The sequence below is a fragment of the Aplidium turbinatum genome, chromosome 8, assembly GCF_918807975.1.
Source record: "Aplidium turbinatum chromosome 8, kaAplTurb1.1, whole genome shotgun sequence".
NCBI classification, from domain to species: domain Eukaryota; kingdom Metazoa; phylum Chordata; class Ascidiacea; order Aplousobranchia; family Polyclinidae; genus Aplidium; species Aplidium turbinatum.
In genome coordinates this window covers 32,203,681-32,223,784 of record NC_137479.1, presented here as the reverse complement: position 1 = coordinate 32,223,784, position 20,104 = coordinate 32,203,681, and the positions used below count along the sequence as shown (strand labels likewise).

General features: G+C 37.7%; 3 protein-coding genes across 4 annotated transcripts; all 3 read left to right on the top strand.

The window, feature by feature from the left end:
• The first annotated feature begins 5,339 nt into the window (after positions 1–5,339).
• Positions 5,340–6,386, top strand: LOC145776296 (uncharacterized). The gene is made up of 3 exons (XM_082587698.1): positions 5,340–5,350; positions 5,442–5,556; positions 6,125–6,386. Exons 1-3 carry the CDS (start codon positions 5,340–5,342, stop codon positions 6,356–6,358), a joined length of 360 nt encoding a protein of 119 aa, XP_082443824.1. The 3' UTR covers positions 6,359–6,386.
• A 755-nt stretch (positions 6,387–7,141) lies between these two features.
• Positions 7,142–8,221, top strand: LOC145776294 (zinc finger SWIM domain-containing protein 1-like). The gene is made up of 2 exons (XM_082587697.1): positions 7,142–7,187; positions 7,560–8,221. Exons 1-2 carry the CDS (start codon positions 7,142–7,144, stop codon positions 8,219–8,221), a joined length of 708 nt encoding a protein of 235 aa, XP_082443823.1.
• LOC145775709 (uncharacterized) lies at positions 7,594–11,691 on the top strand. 2 transcript variants are annotated; one of them, XR_014290171.1, is made up of 5 exons: positions 7,594–8,926; positions 9,199–9,369; positions 9,525–9,677; positions 9,836–10,486; positions 10,948–11,691. XR_014290171.1 is itself a non-coding variant. In XM_082587059.1 (4 exons), the coding sequence occupies exons 1-4, from the start codon at positions 8,248–8,250 to the stop codon at positions 10,210–10,212; spliced, it is 1,380 nt and encodes a 459-aa protein (XP_082443185.1). In that variant the 5' UTR covers positions 7,594–8,247; the 3' UTR covers positions 10,213–10,931. The 2 variants fall into 2 exon arrangements, 1 of the variants encoding a protein (XP_082443185.1); XM_082587059.1 differs by lacking the exon at positions 10,948–11,691 and having other exon boundaries at positions 9,836–10,931.
• The last annotated feature ends 8,413 nt before the right edge of the window (positions 11,692–20,104 follow it).

Below are 20,104 nucleotides of genomic sequence, written 5' to 3'. Positions count from 1 at the left end.
ACGTGACATATGGGATAATAATTCGTAGTGCTTTTTTCACCAAAGCTGGATAATCGCCATTCATTGAAATTCAGAAATTTGCCGGATTTCCTGAATTAAACATCCTTTTCAGGGAATTGTCACAAGAAAGGTCAATGTAGGCTTCTTTTTCTTGTGCAGTAAAAGACAGTGGAGTAGGTTGGACGAAAGGATCACAAATCCATTCGTAGTTTGATAAATTTTTCGGAAAGTATTTTGCAAATTTTGACTCGAGCTTGGACAAATGTTGCCCAAATATGCTTCACAAATTTGAAGGCAGCGTCATACTTTTCTTTTCAAGCAAATTGGACAAGAAAGTGAACTATCGAGAGCTTCCATACAGGTTTGCTATATCTTCCTTCCACAATAGCAGCTTTTTAACGAATGCTGCAATTTTATCTGAAATGTCATTTTTATTCAGCCCTTGCATAGAAATGTTCAGTTTGGCGAAGATATCACACAAGTAAAGTAAGCCAATTTCAATAAAAAATTGTTCTGAGCTAAACAATCTGCAAGTGGATTATTTTCTTGCTGCAAAAAAGCCTGAAGTTTATCCACCAATTCGTATAGGCGTTCAAAGAATTTTCTAAGCGAAAGCCACCTGGATGAAAATTAAAAGAGCAAACTCCGATGCGCTGCATTCATTTCTCCACAAAGTTTTTTGAAAACTCTTGACTTCAGTGGGCGTGTTTTAATGAAGTTAACAACTTTGATGACAACTGAAACTGCTAATCAAAGGATTAACCTCATCTTTATAAGATAAACTGAATTCAGCTACGAAACGAAACTCTTCTGCGACGCCCTTGGAAAATTGCAACGACGCACCAGGGCGTCGCGACGCACAGTTTGAGAACTACTGATCTATAGGATTGGCCCTATGGCCCATGATACAAGAGAAGGATCCACAGAGGATACAAACTGATATGCATAAATGAACAAGTGAATAAAGAAATATATAACAGTAACCTTTCAACTTTAACACTTTCATTTTACTATGCTGAAGAGATCGGAAGATCGAAACACTGGCCACTGTCCGTAGTTACTTTTAAACAAACATAAAAAAGTCAAACTGTCTTTTTAGACATTATTTTTAAACAAATAAAAAGAGTCAAAAGTCATGTACATTTCACTTTGTGTGGAGCTACATTACATGTACTTGAGAGGTTATATATATACTGTTATTTCTTTATTCACTCATTTTTATAAGAATTTACATTTTACAACATAAAAATTATAAAACCACAGTTACCAAAATTTTGATTAGAATTTTTAAATTTAAAAATTTACAAAAGAGATTTAGCATAATTTGTATAAAAAGCTGATTGCTTTAATGATTTTAAACTCATAATATCTTTTCATAACAGCCAGGCATATAAAAACTAGACTTAATAATAAAAGCCATCCAAAAAACATTCAGCTGCATTCCAATTGAAAGGTATTACTAAGTAAGAGTGCTGATGTGTTCTCATTGATTTGTTAGAACTAAGTTGTCTGGCAACTGACAAAGTAAACAAACTTCAGAGTTATCAACAGCATGACATCAGATTGCAGCAATGATAAACAAATTAAAATCTCACTTGAATAATCCTCATCATTCATTTTTCTGCTGATTTGAAAACCACAAATTATGTTCGGTCAGTTAATTACAGAAGACATTTTAGTCCCAAGTGGAGTTGAGTAACTGAAACATAAATATTCAATGCAAGATCTCCAGTTTAGTGGCAACCCTGAACAAAGTAGGAACGCTACTGAGTATGACAACGCCAGGTGCGCAGGTGCATGATGAGAGACCTAGTTCGACACCATCCAAGATTATGAGGCTGTGTCTTTGACAGGACACTTAAAGGGGTGCCTAAAGGAGAAGATGGACATGAAGATTGGCTTTGTTTGCCTTCCTGCAACTTAATATAAATCATCAACCACCACAGTGGTGATACGAGTTTCAATTCAAATCGCTTCAGTAATCGGAAATTTGTTAAAGAAAATAAAAAAATATGAAAAGTAACTGACTCAACAACTGTATAGGCTAGTCTATTGCAGTTTCCAATCTCTTGCATACCATGTACCAACTGTGTTATTACATCATATTGGCCTATATATATATTGTTGAATAGGTACTGCAGCCTACATTGTTAGTTGTTACAAGAAATGATTACTTGGCTGTAGTTAAAATGTGAATGCACTAGTTTGAGACTAGCCAGATGAAGACTGTTTTGCGGTTCACCCAGCCTCTGCATTAAAGATTCTCGGTGCTGGTATAGCATCGCCACCTTGGTCAGTGACTGTGTGTGTGTGTGTGTGTCAGTGCTGGTGTTTTTTGCATGACATCACACTTTTTCATGACGTCACTGACCAAGGCGGCCGATGCTATACCAGCACCCTTAATTCTAATATTTGAAAAAGTTAAGGTTCTTACTTCCTTCAGGCTTCACTACATCGTCTTGTTGTTTTTTTGCCTTCTTACTGCTCTGCCAAGTGCCAACTCACCTGATTAACTTTACAAATGCTTTGGAATTTTATAATCATAATGACATATTGACTGTAAATTTTTTGTTACCGTAATGTATTTGCATTATTCAGTACCGGTACCCTATTTAGCATGTATTCTTACAATGTAACATCTATCAATCATAGTTAAAGACTTGTTTTTTTTTCAAGGAAAGGCTGTTTTTAACGAACTTTGGATTGATAGTGTGGGCTATACCAGTGATCTACAAGTATCGCACAAGCTTCACTCAGTCAAACTTTGTTTGAAATTATTTTTATTTAGTCGGCTTTCTTAACCCTTTCAAGTCTTGCGGGACATACGTGTCCCAGGGAGGAGACAACGTAGGCTAATGGGACATTTCCGCCATATAAATCCCTGTACTATTTCGATTTCAGTCCTTTTAGACCAGCTGAGTTGCCAGACATCACGTGACTTCACGTTTTCAAGCGCGTTGCCATTTCACATGCTGTAGTTGTAGCAACAGTAATCATGCTTGTGCAAATTAAGCTAAACTATCAGAAGGCTAGCTTGGAGCCGCATGCGGCTCTAAGAGCCGCGGTTGGGAATCACTGATCTAGAAGATGACAAACAATCTTCTAGAATCTTAACTTCGTTAGCATTCAAAAAGTTATCACAATTAGCTTTTATTATTATCACAATTAATTTTTTTTGTAAATATTCGTAAATATATCTGCAGAACTGGAGCGATGATATTTGTTATTTCAGCCTGAACAGGTTTGATTATAAGTCTATTGGGACAAATGCGTCCCGACCAAAAAGTCTGACGGGACATATATGTCCCAAAAACCAAATAAACTATTTTATTTTTCCGACCGACTAATAGTGCCAAAACTCTTAGACATGATGCAAAATCACTAAAACTACCTTTTTCAACAACGTCGGAATAAAAGCAGATTGTCACTGTATACATCTTGTGATAGTTTAGCTTAATTTGCACCAGTAGAACATCTCATATCATTTAATTTAATGCCTGGTGAACAGCCTCATTCAATTTTCAGTAATCATGCTTGTTGCTAAGTGCAGCAAAATTGCCTGTTTTTAGTAGCCTAGTTCAGTGCTATTTCATGATCAGATATTGTTGAAAAAGGTAGTTTTAGTGATTTTGCATCATGTCTAAGAGTTTTGGCACTATTAGTCGGTCGGAAAAATAAAATAGTTTATTTGGTTTTTGGGACATATATGTCCCGTCAGACTTTTTGGTCGGGACGCATTTGTCCCAATAGACTTATAATCAAACCTGTTCAGGCTGAAATAACAAATATCATCGCTCCAGTTCTGCAGATATATTTACGAATATTTACAAAAAAAATTAATTGTGATAATAATAAAAGCTAATTGTGATAACTTTTTGAATGCTAACGAAGTTATTAAGATTCTAGAAGATTGTTTGTCATCTTCTAGAATCTAGATGATCACGAAAATCATGTGTATGGAGTGCAACCTGCCATACTGCAAAGCTTGTTTCAAGCCCTGCCACACCTAAACTTTTAGAAACTGCTTATTTACCGTAACTGAACTCCATGAACACGCATGCTTATTTTTTCTTTTGACGTTTTTCGTGTGTTTCATTTTCATTCGTTAGTGTATTGAAGACTGTTGGGACACTAGTGTCCCAGTAAAAAAGTCTATTGGGACAATATAGTCCCAGCCCCATTTTCCCCCATTTTTACCCATTTGATGCAGCTGAAGTTAACAGTATGCATAACACGCAGTATCAACGACATAAATCACAAAAAATTAGTTTAAAATTCCAGTAGATGATATTCAGACTTGAAAGGTGATCACTGGTGACAAGTCTACCTCCAAGTTTGTTTTCTTTTTTGTTCAACATGTTTTTCTCTCTGCAGTTATATCAACCTCTCACTCTAACTTTAAGCATCATAATAAGTTGTATTTTATTGCTTTTTTTTTACGAAGTGGCTATTCTTACAACATATTGTAAAACTAGCTTCTGAAGCTATTCTTACAAGCACCACTCAAGCAAGACGTTGTTTACTCGAGCAAGACCTTAATGCGCTCAGGCGTTTCATCCGACGACGCTCATACGTAATTTCGCGCGCATGCGTATTGGCTTGTGCTGCACACTTGATCGCAGAGTGGACCGCGGTAGTTGCTGATTTTGCTGATCGAAACTACACGTCAATGAATCCATCGTCATCATGATTACGAAGGGAACATTATATTACAGTTTTGAGACACTTTCTTCGGCTATTAAGCAATGGGAAAAAGAAAACTTTGTCATGAGGCTATTTTTATGTAGTCAAGGAAAAATACCAAATCAAAGGTAAGTAATGATGGTTTTGTCCTTGGTGCCCATAGGTTGAGCTACTCATGTAGCCTATATGCATAAGTTTTGCTAATAGATTGAGTTTTGCATAAGTGCAAATTGCCTACATTCCTTATGAATGCTGAGAACTTAGCAAAATGCATATATTCTGCTGAACCATTCCCGCATGCTGTCTATTGTAATTTCCATTGAATTGTCATGCCCAGAATTATTCCTAAGTTGCATTGAATTACCGTACCCATTAGTTTTGTCAATTTCCCCATAAGTTACGTCGAATTGCTCATCAGCACAATTTGTCGAATTACCCGTAAGTCTCATGGAATTATCCATAAAGACATGTCTTATGGGTCTTCAACGCAGCTTTTTGGCAATTTGACGTGACTTGTGGGTAAATCGACTAGATTTATGAGAATGCTCGGCTGAACTTGTGGTAATTCAACGTGACTTTATGGGTAATCCAGCCGGACTTATGGGTAATTCAGGTGGGCTTATAGGTAATTGGATGCAACTTATGGGCAATTCGACATGACTTGCAGGTAGGCTACTTCAACGTGAGTTATGGCTAATTCAAGTGTACTTATGGGTGATTCAACACGGCCTATGTCACCTCATCTTTGTTGTTTTCAGTACTTTTATCAAAGGTTGTCCATTTGGAATCAAAGTAAATGCAACGTCAGATGGAAAAGCGCTATGCATCACTGAGCTTAGTAATGTCAATGATCATAATCATGATTTCAATGAAGTAAGTGGAAATAACCCTTTGTAGTAGTCATAGCCTTTGAGCTATGGTCACACCAGCTCTGTATATGATGAGGCTTTCATCAGAAATTATGTGAAGGATAAAAAAGAGCAATAACATTAGGGGGGGGGGGGGTTAATCGGCTTTTTTTTTCAAATTCAATTTTAACCCAGGTTTTAGGATACAACAGTACATTCTAAGAACTCTAGTAAAAAAAATTTGAAATTTCCGTCCAAAACCCCCCTCTATCCAAAAAATTACTTTTCGTGTACAATTGCATTTTGATTATGACACTTGAAGTTCAAATATTGTTTGCTACTGTACTAAAACACGTTAAAAATGTTGCAAGACAGATTTTCTGATCTTGACTTCATCGTAAGACACGGTAAAGTGGTCATTTCACTTTGCGCGCATTACTACGCACATGCTGAATATGACCAGTTTGTGCGAAACTGGTCATATTCAAGCCGCCGATTCACCAAACCTGGTGATCTTGCCCATCTCTGTGGGTTGGACACCTGTCAAATGATATGTCGTTTTCTTGATTATGTGCATATAAATTATTTTTCAGAATGCATTTAATTTGATGCCTAAACAACGAAGATTAAATGAAACAGAAAGCAGTGTGATCGGAGAAATGCTTGCCACCAAAGCAAATAAAAAGTTGGTACAAAAGCACATTGCAGCTTCTACAGGAAAAACAGTTATTCTTAAAGATCTGCATAATATTGCCGCAAAACAGAGACCTTTGTATGAAAACACCTATGATGAACTTATTAATGAAATGAAGAAAGAAAAAGGTTAGTCGACAGACAAAACTTTTTTGTCTGTTATACAAGATATGTTCATGCTAAATAGTAGAGATGACTTTCCATGTGCAGTATGATAAGTAGTGATAGAATGAGCTCCGGTTCCGGTCAAATTCTGGCTCCGTGCTGGAGGTGATGTGACTCCGGCCTAGAGCCGGAGGTGTGTGTGCAAGCTGTGGTCAGGGTCATGACCTTGGATAAATCTATTTTTTTTGCATCATTGTAGTACTGCAGCAATGCAAGAATAGGCTACCAGGTTGCCTGTAACATTGGTCAACACCGTAGGCGTATTTGCAATCTATAGGTCGCTGCTGCAGATTGATTGTCACATGATATTGTGTGTGAGCATTCTTCTTGAACCATTTCAGATATAATGTCAATTAAGCAATTCGCGATTGACCTCTCGCTGTAATGGTTTAGACTGCAGATGAATTATTTCGATGACGTGGGTTCAATTCCCACCATTGCTAGTTCAATTTAAAGTGTTGACCGCCTGGTTTACCGGTCAATAGACTTCATCTACTGCAGCAAACTGCGGATTACCAGTACGCACATCATAGTAGGCTACACAAGAAAAATATCTAATTTTCAGACGTTTTTCTATTCAGAAAATGTTTGTCTAGTATAACCAACACAGAACCCTACAACGTGTGGAAAATTTGCAACATTGAGCTATAAAGGGTCAATTGAGAGCATTTTTTGCTTCATTTTCTTCACAAGAATTCATTCTACTTTCCCAACCTCATGCTCCAAAAATTTTTGTTGCAACATAAGGCGCTATGGGGATTGTAAGATTGAAAGCGGGATCAAGGAATTCAATCAAAGGTCTTCAATATCTTGAAACAATTCTACATTGAGTGGATAGAAATAGAAAACATTGCTAAATTTGAAATCTACGTAAAAGTTTACTCCTAATGGATCCTTTTAACGGACCCTAAGCATTGCCATGTGGCATCTTTTAGAGAATTGGGTGAGAGTGGTATACAACCGCTCAGTTGGAACATTGATTATATGATGTAAATATTACCAAAGGCATAAACATCCTTCCTCTGGCCAATAATTAGAATAACATAGAATAGAAAACAAATTTCACTAAAAGTTGATGATTTTGCTTTTAAATCTGATGTAGTCTGGCCCAGGATTGCCAAGATTCTTGCTTTGTAGGGTATACTAATCCTCAGTTTATTTTCATTTTAGGTGCTGCAGTAGATGTGTTTGCAGATGATGACAAACAATTGCAGGCGATATACTTTCAAACGAAAGACATGCGGGAAACCTTTGCGGCATATCCCGAAATGCTGCTGATTGATGCAACCTACAAACTTAATGACTTGAGAATGCCATTATATGTTATGCTGAATGTTGATGGCTTAGGTCAGAGTGAAATTGTGTGTCTGTGGCTTGTAGCCACTGAAGACAAACTGACTATCAGCAAGCTGTTAACTCAGTTTAAACTCCACAATCCAGCTTGGGATAAAGTGGAGGTTGTAATGGCTGACAAAGACATGACAGAGCGGGATGCCATGGTGAAAATGCTACCTACTGCAGAAATTTTAATTTGCTATTTTCATATCCTTCGCACTTTTCGTAGAGAAGTTTCCATGGAAAAATTAGGCATTTCTTCAGCCCAAAGGCAGGTATCACTTGAAATTTTAGGAAAACTGGCAAATGCCAAAAATGAGTCAGCTTATAAGTTAATGTATAACCAATTCGTTGAAACAGTCCCAATTGCTGTCACAACATATTATAACGATAACTGGCATGCTATTCGACATCAATGGGTGGATGGACTGAGCAACTTGAAAGCTAATTTTTTGAACAGAACTAATATCGACTGGAATCCATCAATGGAAAGTTGAAAAGTGTCATAACAAGATACTCAGGAATGACCATGTTTTTTAAAGATCTGATGGCATGTATCCAATCTCTTTCCACCGAACGTGACCACAAAGCGTCAAATGCTTTCCTTAAGGTTCCAATGGATGCGATTTCAAGTGTGGCGGAGAGACAATACCAACAGCTACTGACACCATTTGCATATATTCATGTGCAACAACAATTCAAGTTAGCGGAAAAGGTTGTCATGTCAGAGATTTTAAATGATTCTGCCATAGTAAAATCTCGTGTCCATGGGGAATTGGCAGTCACAACAACAGCATGTCCTTGTGGATTCACATCATCAATGCTGCTACCTTGTAGGCATGTCTTGGCAGTTAGAAGGCAGCTCCATATGTCAGAGTACAATCCCAATCTTTGTTCAGAACGGTGGACAATGCAATATTTTCTTAAATCCCATCGCCTGACAAGAAACTCACTGGACAACGGTCCTGCATCCACATTACCAGCTGTTGAGATTCTTAACAAGCCTCAAAGAAGATGTGTTTTATCAGAACAGCAAAAGTATCGCCGGGTTCAAGATATTTCCCAGAAGATTGCGTTAATGATATCTGAACAAGGAATGGATGAATTCCAATACAACCTGGATAATTTACGACAAATTGCAGAGTTCTTGCAGGAAGGAAAGAAATTCCAAGTTGTGAACTTTTTGGGTCAAACTCAGAAAGGTAGGCCTATAATTATATGCTAGCACTATTTACTAAATCAGAAAAACTAGACTACTTTTTCAAATATCTGAAGAGATATGGGTTAGTTACTGCAACTTGCGTCGTGATTTTGCACTTTTGCAGTCAATTCTTTTTTGAGCAATGATTTTTATGGCGTTGAGCTATCCAACAGGTGGGCTAATATGTACTGCATGCGCACTAATTTACGATTATACAAGGTTGCAGATGCTCAGTAATTCTGCTTTTGTGAACAACTGCATGATCCTTTTCAGGCACTGATACTGGAAGTGCTGCTGCAACATCTTCCAGCAATGATCCTGGAATTGCATTTCCTACGGTCTCAAACAGTACTTTACAGCACACACCCGGTGACGTCTTGTCGACCGTTGATACCAGTGCGATTATGATGCAGACTCCGTCCAGTTCTGTTCAGTCTTTTACAAGTATGTGCTGTTTCTGAAAGCTTCATTTCTGATTAGTTGTTTTTTTCTTGCATTGCATAATGCACTATGTTTATTAATTTTTTAATAAAAACGTTGAAATAGTGATGTTTTCTACGTTGTAGCTTATATTCGATTCTCGTTGTGTTTATTAACAGATGATGCAGGATCAATTAAATTTCCACCGAAGATGATGAAACGTGGCAGGCCAAAAGGAGCTGGATTGACAGTCATTGGGTTACCACGCAAGAGACAAAAAAAGAGCGGGCCAATTCCATTCAGACTGAAGTCGTCTTTTCAGAAAGAAGCAGGTTTGTTGCATTTATGTTTGTGTGACTTCATTTTTGTTATAGCCTACGTTAGTTTAAAAAACTACACTTTGACTTCTGTGGACCTGCCTAGCCGATAGGCTACGTCAAAGCGTACGTAGGCTACATCAAACAAAGTCACCCATGGTCATATTTTTCAGCAATACTCAGTTGGTTTGTCGATTCTGAAGTAGTAGAAGAGGTCTTGCGTCCATTCAGCGATCGACTGATCGAAGAAAATGAAATTGAAACATTGCCCGAAAGAATTCCAATGAAGTGTTTAGATGAAAACATTGCCATTGCTTCTGTGCGAAGACATTTTTCTTTTGACGGTTGGAAGTTGATGGAGAACCTACTGACCACTTTGCGAAATAAAGGCCGCTGGTTGTGCACCTCCTGTATTTTAGATCTTGATGCAGGCGACTGCATCATGTGCGACTCGTGTCTGGATTGGCACCATCTGAGATGTCTTGGTAGAACAATGCCGCCAAAAACGAAGTCTTGGTTCTGCAGGAAATGCAACCTTATGGAGAAGTGACATTGAATGTTCAGGTGATACTGCAATCTCGGTTTGTCAATCAAACCAAGGATATGTAAACCGTGACCTACGAAAAGACTTATTGGCCTTGACGCGTTATGCTTGAAACTTGTAACATTTGATAAAAATCGTTTCTTCAATGGTCCTCACATAAAACGCTAACGATGTGTTCTTGAATGACTAATGAGTCCAATCCTGGCATTAAAAGTTCTGATTCATTTAGGACATTTAACATTCTTTGGGAGAGCTGGCTGAAAGTCATGGACTAGTACAGGTTTGTAATGTAGTTGCTGCAATATACTACGGTCCAACAAGACCTTCAACAGTTCACCAATATTCAACTATTTTACTGTTTCCAACTTCACACAATTAGTATATGTTGAACTCTTTCATAGCAAATGGTGGTACAGAACTTGAAAATAGCAAGTAAAAGGTAGCTCGAAGCTGCAGTTTTTTTTTTTGACTGACTCATCAGGAGCTGTCATCAGAATAAAACAAACCTAAATGTGGTGAAATAGTCTATTTATAGTCGAAGGAAAGAAGAAAAACTGGAGCTTCAAACTATCAGCTACCTTATACTCGCTAAATCCAGATTTGTTGCATGTGTGTAGTATTTACATTTCTTCACTGTAATCTTAGGCTATGGCATAAATGCTTTGATTTCTTATGGCAAAAAATGGGTGATGAAGATCCATAACTTTATAACAATAAAAAATCAATTGTTTATTGTTGAAGTGGTTGGCTTCAGTTGAAGATGCCATGAGATCCATTGAAGAGTACGAAGCAAAAGCAGGAACGAAGCTTGTTGTTCAGAAACGAGCATACGGTGCCATGTTAATGTTGATTTTTAACATCCTGTCATTGTAATTCACTAGTGTAATAAGTGTTGATATTCATACTACAATAATAAGCCTTTTCTTTGTTGAAAAAGATTCTGAAAAGGTTTCTGCAAAGCACAGTGTTTTCACCAAAGTGGAGGTTAGGCATCATAAAAGAGGAAACGGTTTACTAACTGCAAAAAATGCTATAAACATATGTAAATGTGTTCTGTTTCATCAACTTTTCATCTCGTTTCTTAAAGACACGCAGTTTTCAGGTGTAAAAGCTTTGTTGATTCAAAGTGACCTAGCCTACTTCACTGACTTCTTTTGTATTTTTTCCATCTAGTTTGCCAAATCCATACGCCTATGTGGTGTTATTGATTGGACCAAGTGACATGTCCAGCGGTAACCAAAGGCAGGGTTTGGGTCACAACCAATGTTTGTTTTGAGACAATTTATTTTTTACCATATTCACGTAGTAGGCTTGGTGGTTTTCAATGTTACGTAGCCTACAGTACCGTATATTATTTCTGTAGGCTACTATCATAAGATGAAAATTTAGTTGATTGTAACTCATCTTAGATGAAGAGAATACGATTGTTGCATCGTTACGGCCAAGGCATTTGCCTCTTGGATGCAACTTACAAGACGTCCAAGTATTCCCTTCCTCTATTTTTTCTTTGCGTCAGAACGAATGTTGGTTACCAGGTTGTTGCTACGTTTATTATCCAAAATAAACAAGCTTCGGACATAGCAGAAGCACTTTCTGTTGTAAAAGGGTGGTCAGAAAACTGGAACCCTTCGTTTTTCATGACCGATAAATGTGAGGCGGAAATCAAGGCCATCGAAAGCGTTTTTTCAAGTTAGTGAATTGCATTAACATTTTCGTTGCTTGTGTGCTGTCTCCATTGCTCATGCATTTGTGTCGTCACTGTTAAGTTGCTACTGTACTTTACCACTCAGTGCCCACGACTTCTTGTTCCGCAGATTGCTACGTGTTACTCTGTGCCTTTCATCGCGAACAAGCCTGGGAAAGGTGGATGAGGAAAAGTGACAATGGCGTTCGCGATGATAAAGCAATTGTGCTGACATACTGGACGCAATGAAGAAAGCAACTACATAGAACAGACTTGTTTGCAATCAAACCAGGCGACAATGAGCGATTGGCAAACGCGATACCCCCCTATTCAGGGATAATATGCGTGTCTGTGACCGCAGGGGACCTGGAGCCGAGTTGTTTTGCACGTTGATAGCACCATGCAGTTGCAAGCAAAGTGGGGCGTGTTGTCACAGCACGATTTCCATGTGATAACCTAAGCGTATAACCACGAGTTTTCAATGGAAGGCATAGTTTTCAGTTCTCTTTCGTACAAGCAGTGAAGGTTAATAAATTTGTCACCACAGCAGAAATTATGAGGAGTACCATTGAATTTTGGGCAAAATCAGGTTTTATAACTAAACTAAAAAATGGTCTGGCATGGCCACCTAAAGATACGGCCTGATTTGTCACATTTTGCAGAAATTTCCAGGTTTTTCTAACTTTGGGCAAACGTTTAAATAAATTTTTCCAAAAATCAGATTTTTAAGCTTTCTTTACTCTTTTCCCCAGATGACACAACAGGTTTTAACATCCTCACATGTTGAAAAACAAAGAAAATTTGATTTCGAAGATTTTAGTCAGACTGTTAATTTTCAATAACAGTCTGATTTTGCGTTTTTCAACTTACTTTTTCTCATTTGCTACTGCTTCCCCAAGGCAACAAAAAAGTTTTATGTCATTAGGAAACCGCAAAAAGTAAAAACATCTCAAAAAATGTCAGTCAAGCACTAGCAGTAACTGTAATCAAAATCTGCAAAATGTGACAAATCAGGCCGCATCTCCAGGTGGCCATGGGTCTGGCAAACTAAGGTATGATCATAACTGATCAGAAAAGGTACCATTCGTTAGCTTTAAGCCTGTTCTTTTCATCATACCAAACAGATAAGACATGCAAGTAGAGATGTACACATGGTTGTTGAAACCACGTGATTTCATACCACGGGGCGTGTTGTCACAGCTGTGACTACACGCCCCGTGGTGTGCATTTTTAATATTAAGAAACATAAAAAATTATTTATGCTTATACAACGAGGTAATATGCGTATTTGTTAAAATACAACGCTTTTTTAGGTAATAAAAATTAATATTAGATAATGATACACACATATATTCGATAGTGACAAATAATTCTCAAGATGACATTTTTATTGTTTTTGACAATGGGCATAAAATTTTTACCAATATGTTGAAATTAAATTTTTTTGCATTTCGTATATTTTTTTATTCGTTCAGCCTGTATTAAAACCATTTTTTGTTGGTTTCTGTCATATTTTAGTCATAAAGCATGTGCAGAAATTTTGTGACAACACGCCCCATGCTCTGTGACAACACGCCCCGGGGTGGGGCGTGTTGTCACAGCCCATTCACTTGCATTAAACATGCATTTATGTAAAAACGAAATAATCCAGAAAAACTTCAGCTGTAGCAAAAATAAGTCGAATGATACCTCTCTCAATTGCACTATCTAGCATCTCGATACTATTGGTACAGAACGAGATATATGCTGATTTGTAAAAATTGTGACAACACGCCCCACTTTGCCCTAATAGGCTACTGAGCTCACATTTTGAACAATTCTGTGATCTTCACACCAAGGTTTTTTTCAGTTTCTAACGACCACAAATCGCAGCGCATATGCGTGCTTAGTGTTAAGTAACAGCCTTGTGGAAAGTGTTGTGGATTGAATTTGCTAGTTCAAATATATTGATTCCGGTACCCAAAGCCTCAAATGAATTCACGAATATCGCAATTGTTAACAATGGCATATAAATTAGGATGTTAGTGCACACAAAGTAGGGAAAGTATTGCTTGAAAAGTTGATTCCTGGGACAAAAATTGAACACTGTAGGCTATGTCGAGCAGAAACTGGTTTAGTGTTTTAAGGTGGTCAAAAATGTAAGCATGCGTCTATTTGCATCCAACAAATAACGAAACTCTAAACTTCTCAGTTTGGTCGGGAAACAAAAAGGGTTGCGAGGACAAATGGCAGGTCTCATCTAGGCAAGGAGAGGAGGGACACATGGGTGATGATCTGGCCTAACAATTACTGTGCTGTGCTCAAAATATGTACAGTTTTTGTTTAACATGTGCGGTATTCACTTTTTGTAAATAGTCAATGCACTATGGTACTTCCACTATTATAGTATTATAGTGGAAGTACCATAGTGCATTGACTATTATAGTGGAAGTACCATAGTGCATTGGTTATTTAAGAGTCTGGCTTACCTTTATCTGGGTAGACGATAGCTTGTGCTTTCCAGCAATGGTTCAATTGTTAAAATCGAAGCAGAAACAAGCAACTTACAACTAATTTAATAAAGACATATAATGATCGCAGACCGGGGAGACTTGTATACTTGCTTCGATTCGGAAGTGCAACGAGTCATCGGGCGCTATTTGCTTGTGTTTGAAGCCCGGTTGCTCGCTTTGTGAAAAAGCTATCAACCTCAACTTTTACTTGTCAATAGACAGAGATATGTTCTTTAGATTAGCGTTTATTAAATGCTGGCATCTTTAAAAGGTATTTTTGGAATAAATGGTTAAAGTCGGTCAAGTTCAACTCTTTACCTAAGAAATATTTTTAACTTTTAGAGTCTGGCTTACCTTTATCTGGGTAGACGATAGCTTGTGCTTTCCAGCAATGGTTCAATTGTTAAAATCGAAGCAGAAACAAGCAACTTACAACTAATTTAATAAAGACATATAATGATTGCAGACCAGGGAGACTTGTATACTTGCTTCGATTCGGAAATGCAACGAGTCATCGGGCGCTATTTGCTTGTGTTTGAAGCCCGGTTGCTCGCTTTGTGAAAAAGCTATCAACCTCAACTTTTGCTTATAAATAGACAGAGATATGTTCTTTAGATTAGCGTTTATTAAATGCTGGTATCTTTAAAAGTATTTTTGGGATAAATGGTTAAAGTCGGTCAAGTTTAACTCTTTACCTAGGAAATATTTTTAACTTTTAGAGTCTGGCTGACCTTCATTTGGATAAACGATAGCTTGTGCTTTCCAGCAATGGTTCAATTGTAAAAATCGAAGCAGAAACGACAGAGATATGTTCTTGATTAAATGCTGGTATCTTTAGAAGTATTCTTCGGATAAATAGTTAAACTTGGTCAAGTTTAACTCTTTTCTAAGTAAAGGCGGACACCTGCATGCTTTTTTTTGTCATAGTTGACTGATTTCACCCCACTTTTACACCATTTTTTGGTGGATTCTTCCTCTGTGACGTCATCGCCTTTTTAACCAAGTTGGCGACTTGTATACCAGCTCCAGATCACGCATGAGCGCATATTGATGTCAAACGTAATGCTTGAGTGGTGCTTGTAAGAATAGCCTCTGAGGCTATTTTTACAATATGTTGTAAGAATAGCCACAGCCTTTTTTTTATGGGAGTGACTGTTCTTGTTAACTGCATTTCAATTCCTAACAAGTAGGTTTGGTGGCTGTGCAAACTAAACATATTAATTTCCAAACACTGTTTTAGCGATGCAAAGTTTAAACCTTTTCGTTTTGTCATCTTTTCTTTTTGTTGGTGCCAAATTTATGAGTTTTACTTTATTGTCCTTTTGATTTTCGCCCCAGCGAGCTTGATCCAGCGATAACGCCTCTGGAGCAGGGTTGCCAGACTGAAATTTGAAAAAAGGCCAAACTCACCAAAAAAAAGGCCAACTTGAGACTAAATAGGTATAAAAGGGGCCAAAAATAAGCCAAACTCAAACAAGAAAAAATAAGCATTGTAAGTCGTGACTCAATGTGCCAGAATCCGAGCTTGGATTTGTTCTTGTTGAATATCAGCATTTAGACGCAGAGATGCCAGACTATGAAAAGGTCTTAAAGCCAAAATAATACAAGGTTTTGAATCCTTATCCTCGGACTGACGAAGCTTTGATAGGTTATTCCTGGTAGTTTCGCATACTTGTAGAATGTAGAGGCTTTTGACGCAGGCCGGTTACCGAGATTGACAGAGTTAAATTTCCAATTGTTGAAGTCTTGTTGCCAGAGAATTATTCCATCCATTAGGTGTCGCTGAATGGAAAGCAGTCCTTAGAATGCGTTGCTCAAGCGCACACCCCGAAAGTCGAACCCGCACCGCCTGATCTTGAAGCTTCTTTGTTCGCGAAGTCACGCGCTAACCAACTGAGCTATCGGGGCGGACTTAAAAAAAGCCAAAAAAGGAAAATATTACATAAAAAAGGCCAAATGGTTTGGTTTGGTTTGGTTTGGTTTGGTTTGGTTTTGAATCTTTATCCTCGGACTGACAGAGCCTTGATAGGTTATTCCTGGTACTTGTTCGCATACTTGTAGAGGCACTTGACGCAGGGCCGGTTACCGAGATTGGCAGAGTGAAGTTCGCAGTTTCCGATTGTTGAAGTCTTGTTGCCGAGAAATTATTCCATTCACTAGGTGCCGCTGAATGGAGAGCAGTCCTGAAATGCGTTGCTCAAGCGCACACCCCGAGAGTCGAACCAGCGCCGTGTGATCTTGAGCCCGGCGCTGGTTCGACTCTCTCAAATGGATATTTACCTGTTTCTATCAAAATACTCTCTATAATATTCATATTTCTTGATATTTTATGATTTGTAGCGGATTTTAATAAATTGTAGCAAAAATATTTCTGAAAGTAGCCCGAAAAATAGCAAGTATAAAAGATCTGTAGCTGATGAGTCTAAATCCGCTACAGTGGTGAGATCTGGCACCACTGGCTGGCTTAGAGTTGAGCGCAGTCTGACTCGTCACTGGGCGCCAGCGTCACATTACGAGTATTAAACAAGTAGCGTATAGAACATGTATTGAACAATGATGAATATGGTTTTCATCTGGTAAGGTTACGATATATAAAAAATATTTATTATTATGCATTTTGAAGAAGTATTTAAAAAAAGACCAAATTTAAAGCCAAATCTAGAAAAAGGCCAAATGTATAATTTTTTAGCGCCAACAGACTTTAAAAAAGGTAAAATTCGAGAGATTTGGCCTTAAAAATGCTAATCTGGCAACCTTGCTCTGAAGTCTGAACCAGTGTTGCCAGATGTTTTTTTTAATTTTCTGCCAAGCAAAGTTGCCAGTTTTTAAAATGTTTTTTAGCCAAAACCATGGTTTCTACCAGCCCAAACACAAGCCAAATTTTAGCTCACTTGAAATGACAAAAGCGCTCAACAAAATAAGTTTCGTTCATGAAATATAACCAATTTTTTATAAATATAAGTAGATTTTTCATCGCAACATATGGCAGCCTGTGCAGCTCCTTTGGTCATTTTTGCGTTGTCGCTATTTTTTTTACAAGTTTTTCTGTATTAAGCTGTGATCTTAAAAAGATTCTGTCTACTGTGATGCCTGACAGTGTGATTATTGTATATTGTAGGCCAGTGCTTCCCAACCGGTGGGTCGCGAAGCTATTTCAGTTGGGTCGCGAAGCATTTCTAAATGTTAGCCTACTGAATGTTAAAATTTTCTAAAAAATACCGACATTACTATGAATCTCACAAGCCGCAGTTTGGTCTTGAACAGTAGCCTACTACGCCTTCGCCATCGCTACTTTTATCTTCACTTCATTTGTTGACTTTATGTATGTTATCGCAATGGGCGCAAATAAAATGGGCGTTTCCTTTTGTTGGTTTTATTCCCGCAAACTGTTGGTAACTTTATCATTGCTGTTGTTTTCCGACAAAGAAAAATAAATTGAGTTGAATTGAAAAGCATGATTATTATTATTAGATCGAGAAATTATTGCATTACCATTAGGCTACGTAACAATTATGCAACAATGTAACAAATATGTAACAATTAGATGTGTTCTGTCACATTATCTATTTCAGTAGGTATACGGTACGCCAATGCCATAGGGACAGTAACCATCCCTATCCCTAGTAGGCTACGCCAGTAGTAAAGAAGCCATAATAAAGATGTCATATCTCATTGTGGGTCGCACAATAAAATTGGGTCGCACAATAAAACACAATAAATCGCACAATATATTATTTTTTCAGTTATCGTTTATCGTTATCGCCAAAGGCAATATTTGATTATCGCTGATAATCGCCGACAAATTTTACTTCAGATCAACACACAAGTGGAAAGACCATGAAAAGTAATATTTTTACTAGCCACCTAGTTAATGAAACTAAAATTGAAACCAGTTTTTCTTCAGTGCCTGAAGTATGTGTGCACAAGTCGTTGTCAGGGGGGGGGGGGGGCACGCCCCCCCCTGCAGCGACGGCCTGACAACACAATAATTTTTAGAATTGCAATGCAATGAAATGCATGCAACAATTCTCTTGTTGTTTTGCTACAGCCTGCAATCGGCAATCTCGAGTGAATTTTACAATTAAAATGTAACCGCACAGGTGGGCACAGCTTCCTTTGAAGCAAAATACAAAGTTTGGAATTTTTTTATGGTATTTTCATTTGATTTAAAATTATTTTGCCTACTGCACGTAAGCGGCTGTGTAACTCAATTGATAAAAGCATCCAACTGGTGTCTGAAGGTATAATTATAAGCACGGCGGTTACCTCAGTGGTTTGATTCTGGATCAAGAGGTTGAAGATTTGATATACCCACTGCCGCTGTTGCGATTCTATTCATGCATAACTTACAAAAAGTTTTGTCCCTTTACAGTATAGCCTATTATGTTCGATTTTTCGTCATGTTGATGAAAACTGTTCGTGCTGCATGGGATGGGGCAGCGCTAATCAAAAAAAAAAAAAATGTCGTTATTGGACATTATCGGCGATAATTTTATCGTTATCGCTTAACTTTTTTGATTCAACGTTTATCGTTATCGCTTTAGGCATTTTCGTTTATCGATTATCGTTATCGCTAAACTGAAAAATGAGTTATCGCGCCCAACACTGGTTACAGTTATAGTGCAAAGTCAAATTTACCTTACAATTTTCATTTTATGTATATTGCAGATATGTAATTTCTGATGAGGACACACGTAGGCGTAGAGCCTACGTGTCGAAAACGTTAGAGTTTATTTTTAATTATGTTATATTTGTCTATGTAATACATCATGTTAAACCCGCTGAAGTTACTTTGTTTTATTTCGCTATGGTTTCTAAGAAAACTGTATGAGTTCATTGTTTTTTATTAAAAATAATTATCGTGATTCGTAAAGGAGCCACAAAGCTTTGGTAAAGGTGATTTAACAATACTTTAGTGTGACGTCAAATGCCTCATCCGAGGTATCCTCGTGCGCGAACCACAGGGCCTCCGAGAGAAATTAGAACTGGTCGGGAAACAACACGAAAAATGGGCCCCCAAAAATTAATTTTCAGCAAAAATAAAAGCTACAAATTTATATCATGCGTTGCATCATATCTCTTATGCTGAACTTGATGTATTGTGGAAGTACTGTGGAGGTCACAGCCAACAAATATATTCGACTTCATAGAGAAAAATAGCAGCTGAGAATCGGAAGTTTTGATTTTTTCTTACATTGGATTGAAGTAACTATGAAAAATTTGCAGACTTCAAGCAGCTACTGAGCAAGAGAGTGAAGGCACAGTTGAACCAAATGGATTCTGTTCTCGTATTCATAGTTTGCGTTCAATTGTAACTTTTTTTACCTTCTGTTGCATAACTTCACTTACCCAGTCAACAAAGCTGGATATGCCAGGGCTTTTGCGACAGTGATTCACCTAGAACAACCTATATAGGGCAACCAACATGATCTTAGACTTAGCATGAACTGCTGGAGCTGGACTGATACCATTAGACAGCCTTTTTTTTAACGCAGCAGCAAGCATTAATCCATGACACAAAGTTCCAATCCGTCAGCTAAAACTTAGTAACATTCTGCCAATACGGTCATACTTTACGTGCATTTATTGCTTACTGTGCATCATTTTACAAAAAAAAGAACATTTAAAAAAAAAAAGAGAGAATTTTTCATGACTAATGAAAATATTGTAATATTGTGCAACCATCTTAACCCATTTACGACCGATGTCCTTTTACAAGAAC